Below are 11,098 nucleotides of genomic sequence, written 5' to 3' on the forward strand. Positions count from 1 at the left end.
GGCTAAGGGGGGGCCTTAGCCCCACCGTTGGTACGGGACTATCCTTAGCCCACTTTCTGTTTACACTCGTTTTTGCCAAAGTGGGCTAGCCCCACCGATAGTACGGTACTATCTGGCCCTGCAAAATAGCAGGGGTTAGCACCGCAATTGCGGTGCCAAGCAAGTGAGTGTAAACAGAACGAAACTAGAAATGTCGCTACAGCGACTGGTTATACCCCTGCTAAACAACATTTCATAAGCTTTGGTCAAAACAACATTTCATAAGCTTTGGTCAAAAAACTGAGGAAGTAGTTAAATCCGCAAGATCTTTCCTTGATCTTCTGCCATTAATATGCCGTTACCATGGCAACGTACTTTCGGGTACTGTCGAAAAATGCGTCTTGCACATCTACAACCAAAGGCACACATCTGTACCAAGTTTCATGGAAATTGGGCAAAAACTGAGGAAGTAGTTTGCAACACAAAATTTTCCATCATTTTGGCTCATAATATGTGAGCTGTTACCATGGCAACATACTTTTTGTCACTGTCAAGAAATGTGTCATGCTGACCTACATCCTAAGACAAACATTCAATATGAATTCCATGAGAATTGGAAGAACACTGATGAAGCAGTTTTGCCACGAAGCATTTTGCCCTATATTTTACCAATAACATGCCGTTACCATGGCAACGCACTTTTTGCCACTGCGGAAATATGTGTCTTGCACATTAACATATTCAGATGAACATCTGTACCTAATTTCATAAAAATTGATCAAAAACTGTGGGAGGAGTTCGCGACGCAAGATTTGTACCCATTTTTGCCCATAAAATGCCGTTACCATGGCAACGTACTTTTGGGTACTGTCAAAAAATACGTCTTGCACATCTACAACCCAAGGCACACATCTGTGCCAAGTTTTATGGGAATCGGTTGAAAACTGAGGAAGTAGTTCGCGACGCAAGATTTGCAATGGACCGACCGACCGACCGACCGCCCGACCGACCGTCCGCTGATTCCTATATACCCCCTTCAAACTTCGTTTGGCGGGGGTATAAAAATAATCCTGGGCTAAGCGACGGAGGCGAAGTCCGACCCTCACTGACCAATCAGAAACGAGGTAATCAAGTGCTGCCGGTGCGTGCGTGTACGTGTACAGTACACAGCGTAATTATGAATATTCATGTGGTTTGGAAAGTCCGGGGCTAAGAAATACGAGTGTGAAAAGGTCAGTTTTCTCCTTAGCCCCGGACAAGAGATAGTACGGGACTAATTGGCGAGTGTAAAAAGCTGAAAAAATTGGTACGGGACTAACGAAAGTCCTGGGTCAGAGAAAGTCCGGGGTTAAGAAACACAAGTGTAAAAAGCCCTTATGCTCTTCAACATGTGAGAATTCTTTTTCCATACATAACAATGCTTAGAGGCACAAGGAGAGCTGCTTGTACAAACTTTGCAAAGGCTAAATAGGCATGTCCATTGTGCACATAGAGTGGGAAAGTTGTACCATGTATGTGTGTTAGGATTGTGCATTTTGGTGTGTCATCTGTGCATCAAAATACAATGCACAGTTTTCTATCAAAGCTGGCACAGTACATAAATGGGTACAATGTAAGTCATACTCTGCATGACCCCAGTGTATGCACTGTATATGATATGGAGAATGGCATAGCATAACGCTATGGCCAAAGCCATCCTGATCATTACCACAAAAAAAAAAAGAAGAAAAAAACATACCAGCAATCTTATGAGATTAAGCACGCAATCATAACAGTACTGCTAAAATATACAAATTGGCAATAAAATTACCAATCAGAAAAGAGTATCAGAGCCCTGTTTTATGAAGAGTTAAAATTGATTTTAGAGTTGATTTCAACTGTAAGTCTATGGCAGCCTGTGTGGTATGGAAATTGAAAATCAATTTTATCTTTTGATAAAAAGGGCCTACTTATATCACATGTTAGTTGTTATATTCCTCTGTATGCAGGCAAGATTTAACTTCCAACTTACACTAAGTAAACGCAAATGTGATTGATTGATTGATTGATTCATTCATTCATTCATTCATTGGATTGATTGATTAATTTTATTTCTGAATTTCTTTTCACACATAAATGTGCAAAGTAAATTGAACGAACTAATTGAGTACAATATTATTTGAATCTAATAGTTGAAACAGATAAAGGATTAATTCAAATATCGAACATTATTCCATTAAAGTGCAAAATGAAAACAAGAAACTAAATGAAAATGAGATTCTACACGAAAACATGCAGCACATTCAGTTTCCAAAGCTCTATCTCGAGCTCCACATGTAGGAAGTGCCATCATACTCACTTCTCCATATCCAGGCAGCAGCGGGCCATGAGGAACCGGCATTGCGGGGTGGGGCAGCCCTTGGTGCGCAGCAGCGTGTAGGCACTCATCGGCTGGCCCGATCGGTAGTAGCACGTCGCCAGGAGAAAGAGGCCCTCGTCTGAGCCAACTGGTGGGACACACACAAGGTAAAACCACAACAGAAATGTCAACACTGGCAGCAGGCACAGAGACGGAACATGAATAAGGGGGAGGGGTGGGGCATTTGAACAAATGCTTGCATTTCCATAATATTGTGACTTCCTGTCCACAGCATGAATACAAACATGATCCCAAGACATGTCTTAAGGTTTTGCATATTTCTGACAAGGTTATGTGTAATAGACAACACACAAGAACAAGTTTCAAAACATGGTATTTCATATTTTCAGGTTTTCTCTTTGATAAGAGTTCTTGAGAGTATCATTTCAATGCCATGGAAACAGACCCTCTGTAAACATCTGCCAATTGTTACATTTCACACTGTGTAACTGTGGGGAGTGTGTCTCCATACAGCCATACAAATTACAATTAACAAGTAAGATGAATGAACATTTGTAGGGCGCAAGCAAACAATGAATTTTCAACATGTCAAGATTTGCACCCCTTTTTTGCCAGAAAAGAATGAGAATAGGAACAAAAATGTCCGAAAATAAATGTTTCCCATGGCATGTCTGATTAAAGAAGCTGAAACTGTCCTACTCATTCTTCAACTTGTAGTTCAAGTTTCCATGTTACACTTGCTCTGATGGCACGATATACGACAAAATCTCAAACCTTAATAGTTTCCTCACCAAAAACTCCCATTTCCAACAGAGGAAAACCACAGCATTCAATGGAGGAACATAAAAAAAAGTTCACCTCCTGTTTTTAATGATTGGCATGCTGCTAAAACAGACCTGGCCTGGCAGGCCCGCAGCACCAGATAACCAACCCGTGTCATTAGTCACTTTTGACTCACCGCTCCCGATGCAAAGGGAATTGGAAAACGTGTGCGTGAAATCATAATGAAGCATTTAAAGAGAAAGTCACCTCTGATACACATGAATTCAGTGAATGCAGAAATTAATAGACAAATACAATTCTACAGCATGTACAGTATATCAGTGAAGTTTGAGGAAAATCAAAGAATCTATTCAAAATGTGTCAATTTTTGCAGTTTTGTTCATATCAATGAGAAAAACGCTACTTCACAATTTGTGATAAGTACAATGTATGTACAGTAGTGATATGCAAAATGGAAGAGAACTGATACACATACACTGTACCACAGCATTATCATTTTTACAGCCAAACAACGGAGTGATATAGCTCTACTTGCTTCAGACTTCAAAAGGTAGGGGGAATAATGTTACCTTTACTACCACTCTTACTTACAGGGTGCTATCCGAGATGGTACACAATGTCTTGCCAAATATCTCTGCCCATCATTAGCATCAGCATGTTGGCTAATTCATGCCCAATATCTTTATATGCAATGCAATCAATATACTGTACACTGTACTAGAAGTTCAGAGGACTTCTTCTTCCTCTCTATGGGCAGGGAAGTCTCCAGGAAACTACATCAGATATGATTTGTTCATTAGCATGGAAACAGTGACCAGGAAGTGTTCTATGACAGGTAATTATAACAGAAGAAATGCTACCCTTAAAGTGAACATTCAAAGAAAATTACCATTTGGCACAAATCTAAATGCTGTGTTTCTGCTAGAATCTTGGGAAGGACAAAATGTAAGACTTTTGCTAATTCCACAACAGGGAATGCAACAAGAGCAAAGAGAAAATTCATATGATGTCTGTAGTAGTGAGGTTCAAATGTGTATCATTGATATTTGACTAGGGAGTTGGCTTATAAGAGAAAGTTAAAAAAAAAATTATAATATTAGGCATAACAGATTGAGAGTTGATGTAAATGTGGTGGAAGTACTTTACTCTTACCTTCTGCATAAAGTCTCTCAGCCAGAAATATAGCATCCTGGTAAGCATAGTGGTTTAAACTCTGCCAGATGGCAGCCTGAAAGAAAAACAAAAAGCAGAGTAAACTGTCAAAATTTCACATGTACCTTCATTTTCTTCTCAGGTTTTTGACATTCTGTTCATTACACTATCACAATCAAACTTCATGCAATGTGACAAACTTAAAATTGCAATTGTAGGATCACTTTGCACAACATAAACCTTTCTTCATTAGTGTGTTTCTTCTGTTTGTGACCATCTTTGCAAGTGTAATGTGTTACTGGTTTAGTGTTTAAGTATTGCCTCTTAAACAATGCAAAATACAAAAATCTTTCATACAATGGCAAACTGTGAACAATAGAGCTCTATAATAAGATTGTCTCTTGACTAAATCGTCTACAGTTATGGTTTAATGAGAAAAATAGTGATACATATCTCCTCACATTTTAGGCTTTATTGCAAAATTTTCATGTGGCAGGATGTTTTGTAAAACAACTGACCTATACATTTGCATCAAATGTGATAACTCGAACATTTTTTTAAATTACTGTTCCCAGTACCTTTAACCTGATTGTGATTAATACCAAGTGCTGTCTCAAAATGATTTGTCTCATTCCAGAGAAACCTCTGCTGCTCCGTTTATCAAAATCGAGCCTCCCTGGACTTGTACAGGATGTACATGTACATATGTATGTACAGTAACTCCTTATTTGTTTTTTTTTCATCTACTTTTTGTGTTGTTGCTTAATTTTAAACACTGGCATATGGTGCAAGAATGGTACAATGAAATTTACTGTATAAAAATAAACAAACAAGATACATATATACACAATGTACATTAATCCACTGAAAACTATTCCCAAGTATACTCGGGCGGGCGTCTATGGGAAATGCATGTCGTAGCGAAATCAAGTCGTCCTCAACGGGTTAACATGTCTGATTGAAGGTTGATCAATACATCTGCTTTACATCCAAATGGTATCATTAGACATAGTTTTAAATGAAATGTTTGATACCCTTATTCGCCTACAAACTGTAGGCCATATTCTGTCTATGATCAACTGATTTGACGCTTGATACCGAGTGATGCATCCAAAGAAGAAATCCACCCCCAAATCTTATCACTTTCATCAAAGAAAGAGAACGAATTTCCCTGCAGAACAGTGCAAAAATGATCAAAATCGGCTAAGAAATTACAGAAGCAAGTTATGACATTCTGAAATTTCACAACTTTTCAGAAGAGACAAGACCAGTCGTTATGAATTTTCAAATCAGCAAGTTGATAACGTAATGCTCTCACAATTTCTTATTCATGATACAGAACTGACAAAAATCTCATATCTCAGCTGTTACCGGTATAAAACTTGCCTTAAAACCACTCAAAATAAAAAAGAACAAATGTTAAGTCTGAATACATCTTGGTATGGGAACATGGTTTTACCTGTATTAGTGAACAATAACAATTTTTCCGAATTTCATATACACACACATGAAAAAATGTGAGGGTATGACATCATCAATTCGCTCATTTGAATATTCATCAGGACTGGTCAAGAAATAATCTCCGAAAAAAAATGTGAAATTTCAAAATGTCACATCTTTCTTATTTCTTCAATCCAATTTTTGTCATTTTTGTATCATTCTGTTGGGAATAATTTTCTCTTTCATTTGAAGTTTATTTATTTTTGGGGTGGATTTCCTCTTTAAGTAATGATTTCTATCATTACGTTCAGTAACCAGTGTACTGGAGGACGTAACATGGAAAAAAAAAGGAGAGTTCAACATTAGATCTTTTAAGATTTCCCTCAGCTGCAAGGGCTGACTAGGACTACATTGTAGCAGTCTTCGTTTATACATTGTAAGCAATATCAATTTGATGGAAGAACACAACATACCCCTGCCACACAGTGTTTATACTCTGCCAGCCAGACCTCTCTTCTCTTGTTTATGAATGCATAGCATGTTCTATGCATCCAGCATGCATGTGTACATACAGTTGTATGTATGCATTATCTGTTGAAATTAGTCAGACTCTGATCACTGTGATGAATTTTCAGGAAAGGCAATTTACATTGTATCTTTAGTTAATACAACGTACAAAATGTAAATGTACAGCAGTTGTACATTGTACATGCATGAATGTACAGCTGTAGATTGCCATTGGTTTTTGTTTTCTCCTTCATACTCTCAGTCGGAGTAACAAGCGATCTAGCGCTAGCGCGTAGCGAGGGCCAGAGAAAGAGAGAGCACGAGAGAGGAAAACAAAAAAGACAACCAATAACTATTATAAGACTAAAGTTATAAAGCCCCACCAAGGAGAAAGTGTTGTATTTATCCCGCAACATAATAAAGTTTATTTACAGATATTTACAAGCACATAACAAATATGAAGAACAAAGACTAGCCACTGTGATCAACCATTAGTCAGTTACGGAATGCTCCCACAGATGGCGCTGCAACAATTTCTGAGGACAGGGAATTTTTTACATTACATGTACAGTATTCATCGCATAATCGGGCATCTGATAATCGGGAACCTCGCTTAAATGACATACGCTTCCCAGAAACATTTCCAATGCACGCTATTTTCACTGGATAATCGGGCAGGGACCTCTGATAAACGGGACAATTTTTCTTCAAGCGATCTTTGATTTTGTTGATATTTTACACAAAAAATCTACCAAAATACCACAACAATATTTCAAAGATTCCCTATCAGTTGTCGTTTACATCGAACTTACAAAGCAAGCTTCGGACTGGTGTGTTTTGACCTCCGTCCATCCAGTAACACGTTACACGTACATTTCAGCTCGCTGCCCGCCTTCGCTTTTCTGTACATGTGTATAATGGCGAGCTAGATCGCTACATATTGACGACACAATCATGTACAGTGCAGTGATCGCGGCAAGTAAACAATCAAGCCATGATGATTGAATGATTGAAGGACTTTTCATTGACGTTCCCACATCAGTTCTGGGTAATCATTTCCCATGGTTGTGGATATGTATTTATACGGAACGCCCTACGTGTCCAAGAATTCTACGAATGTTTAAGAAAGTGCTAGCTTTTAATCCACATATTTTGTGTTACGAAGAGAGGTGACAGAAGAAGAACCCGGTTGCGATTACTCTACATCATTGCGAGAATGCAAGGAGAGCTAGAGGGTCGCGCCGAGGGGTAGCGTGGTTGTGTATTCATGTACATGTACGTACAGTACGTCAGTATGCATGTGTGTGTGTGTGTGTGTGTGTGTGCACTACATGTGGTTGTGTATTCATGTACATGTACAGTACGTCAGTATGCATGCATGTGTGTGTGTGTGTGTGTGTGTGTGTGTGTGCACTACATGTACATGTACATGTCGTATGCCGTTAGTGTATGGTGAGTGCTCATCGCGAAATCGGGCACCCCGCTTAAAGGGGCCGTGTTTGCTACTCCCAACCTGTCCCGATTATGCGATGAATACTGTATATGCACTTTGCAATGTACAATGTATGTTATAGCAGTATGTCTATGGCCAAAATTGTATTGAAAGTCTGTAGTTACATCATACAGCTGAAGCTTAAAAGTCTGTAACCTAAACAAAATATCAAAAGCAGTTGTTGTGAGGTTAAAACTGGGAGCTACAGTACATGTAATGCAGCTTTACATGTACATTCAAGTAAATTAACAAATATTTTAAATGGGGGGGGGGGGGGGGGGGCAGAGAGTAAATTGCATCAATAATTGTACAATAAGGATATACTTTCCCACAATCAACATACATGTACATTGTTGTACATTGTAAGTGCAAATCAGATTTTTTCTTGAGGTGAATATCATAATACAGTACATACAACAGGAATGTTGATTTCAATAAACTAAAGCACAAAGTACAATAATACAAAGTCACAAAGCCAAAAATTTTATGCATACTCTTCTTAAAAGTTGTGTAGTACATGTATTTCATCTGCAACTCAAGTGCACAGTAGTTGTAGACATTTCCCATGCCATGAATTGTGCTGTTGTTCGAGTCTGCATGAACATTGAAGAATTTGATGTTTGATGACTAACAATACATTTTGTGCATGTTTGATGCAATTGGTGGCCTTGGTTCAGCTGTTCTTTTCAACTTGTTGATGGATTCTATGCTGTAACTGTAGAGAAACTGCAGTACGTGATATGATACCTGTTGGATACATCCTTTCAAAACTGCACTGATTAGCGGCCAAAACTGTGTGTCGCCGTCCCGTCCCTTGCTCAAAACCTCTAAATTCCCAGTGTAATTAATTTACTGAGTAACACCATACCGTACCTGGTCGGACCGGACAAGTTCTGGGACCGGACTTAAAATTTACTTCCACAAACACAATAAAATCCCATAAAATAAGCATAAAATACAATGGCTTTTAAATGAATACAGTAGGCCCTAGATCTTTTTCATAACAATTTTTGAGGTAACTTCTCTAAAGTAAAATTTGGCGATTTGTTTCATGATATGTCAACCAAAAGAAGCGCGCAATTGATCTATCACGAGCGCGAACCATTCCCATACAGGTGTAAATACACACAGGCCGGCTACAACGTTCAAAATATATTTGCAAGGGTAATTACGACAAAAATTAATTTTGTTCGCTTTGCTTTGGAAGAACTGTTAAGTATCATTTTCAGAACCTCATCATTGTGTATTAGAATATTTTTATTGAGAATGGCAATGTGAAAAATTCATCTAGAACTGGTCTAAATCTCAACTTCTTAAGTGTCCGGGTACACAACTCCCCATCATACATTTGCAGTAACACAACAGTGCTGGTGGGGTAAACTAAAATTGCATGGACATGGTGTCTGTCAGTCATGGAAATGCACTCAGACATTCACGTTTGTCTGCTTCTATTCTCGCTTCTCTCGCTGGTAGAACTCTATATTTATTGTCGATAGGACCTACACTGATATTAATGTTATTGATCTTGATCACGGCTGCTTGTGGTTGGCCATGTTTCCTGGATGTCTGGAAAATTACATTTCTACAACTGCAACCGTCCCCCTTCAAGAACATTTATTTACGTTACAGAACACCGCACCATCTACAGTGTAGATCTAGTCAGGCCTCGAGTCTTGCACTCTTACCTTACTATACTGTCATACGTTTATTAGTCTTGGGTGGGCTTGGCTGGTTAAATTCATTCACTCCACATCAACAACTTTACCCAACTTATCCTATCAATCATTCCAAATGAATCCAAAGTCATGTCAGTTGATTAACTACACGCAGCGCTGTCGCGAATCGCGACAGCGCTGCACCTCTTTTCCTTCGCGGACGTTGTTATCGTTCACTGTTTCCTTCATGAATATCTTTATTAATCGTGGAAAACTAAAATATAAGGAACTATCGTAATCTATGACCATCATTCAATAACCGGTATGCGATTTTTTGTCTAATTACGTCTAAAACTTACCGAAATCTATGGCTGAAATCAGGTCTGTAAACGTCCTTACTGCTTCACTCCTCATCTGCGTGTTATATGAATGGCATTCACTCTCGTATACTACAACGTAGGTAGTCGGAGATAGTCGGGTGACCCCGACTAAAAAAGGTCAAATCATTGCCGGTGCAGCACGCGCGGATCTACTACAAGTTTTACGTAACACATGAAAAGCACGGGCGCACGGGCGTAGGTAAAAAGCAACCACTTCTGAATGCGCATGTGTGGTAGTTTGTTGATTTTTTGAAGCTCTCGAAGGAAAAGATGCCACCGCACGATCTATACTCCGAAAAATTCAACAATAAGGTCTGGATACCAACAAAACGCCGAATTCAACTCAACAATCAGGAAAATATGCTGTAGCCCGTATGTGTTGCAATTATATTACTCTTAAAATCATACAAAATAAAAGGTATTTTATGTGATTTTGCCGTCAATAGTGACGGTCGTTTACAACGTTGAAACACTAACACATGTCAGACCCTGTGCGCAGCACAGTGTCTGGTCAGGCTAGTCAGTTGATGTAGAATCCCTGAGAAGCGCAAGACTCTACCCCTCTATCCGTTCAGCATTAGGGCCTACTGAGTTACTAATAATATCTTCTCGACCAACTTCTCAACACTGCCACGATTGAGTCATGGCCATGGGGACATAGCTTTTCTTTTACTGTCCTGAGCCCTACCCACTGATATTTCGCTACCGGGCTACTACGTTACTACGGCCATTCAACTGTATAGCATAGTCATAGATGTGGCACACGGGTATCATCCGGTGCCTCTGTTCGCGTTCGACTGAAAATATTTACACGATTGGTCCATGGGCATGGATTTATGAACTTACGTTAGATCTACCGTTGAACATACCTGAACAGGTTCTTGAATAACCATCGCGTTGACTCTTGGTAGCAATGCAAAGATGAAATACTAATCATACATTAAAATTTTGAGCATTCCACAGTCAGTTGAGTTAGGCCCTAGCGCCCTACTGTCTATCTCTTCAAAACACTGCCCGAAGTAAAAGCGCAATGTATTCCGCCATTTTGAACCCTATGATATCGCCAATTGCAAGATGTAAGGAGAGACCTCATTGGTTGAATACTTCAGGGCGGAAGCTATTTTCTTATCGTGCACTGTGATTGGTCATTCTACGTGAGATTGCCGTATCCGTAGGGGGTAGAGCAGGTGCATAAAATAATACGTGACGGATACTGAGTCAGAAACAACAGTGTAAACAGACTGGGTCCATCGATTCTAGTTCTTGATTCTAGTTCTTACAATTTGATGCAATCCCAATAAGCCAGTTCGGAGTTCCACTTTGCGCATGAGCAGAAACAAGGTCATTCGGA

The 11,098-nt window shown here is 39.3% G+C and overlaps 1 protein-coding gene across 1 annotated transcript in view; it reads right to left on the reverse strand.

Moving 5' to 3' along the window:
* LOC140245508 (cell division cycle protein 27 homolog) overlaps positions 1-10,729 on the reverse strand; it is a 32,434-nt gene extending 21,705 nt beyond the window's left edge. The window contains exons 1-3 of the mRNA XM_072325076.1: positions 10,617-10,729; positions 4,274-4,349; positions 2,318-2,465 (exon numbers count right to left, since the gene is read on the reverse strand). Coding sequence (XP_072181177.1) covers positions 2,318-2,465; positions 4,274-4,349; positions 10,617-10,640 — 248 coding nt within the window. The 5' untranslated portion in view covers positions 10,641-10,729. The remainder of the gene's footprint in view (positions 1-2,317; positions 2,466-4,273; positions 4,350-10,616) is intronic.
* Positions 10,730-11,098: the final 369 nt, after the last annotated feature.

This window comes from Diadema setosum, chromosome 22, assembly GCF_964275005.1.
Source record: "Diadema setosum chromosome 22, eeDiaSeto1, whole genome shotgun sequence".
In the NCBI taxonomy this organism is placed as follows: domain Eukaryota; kingdom Metazoa; phylum Echinodermata; class Echinoidea; order Diadematoida; family Diadematidae; genus Diadema; species Diadema setosum.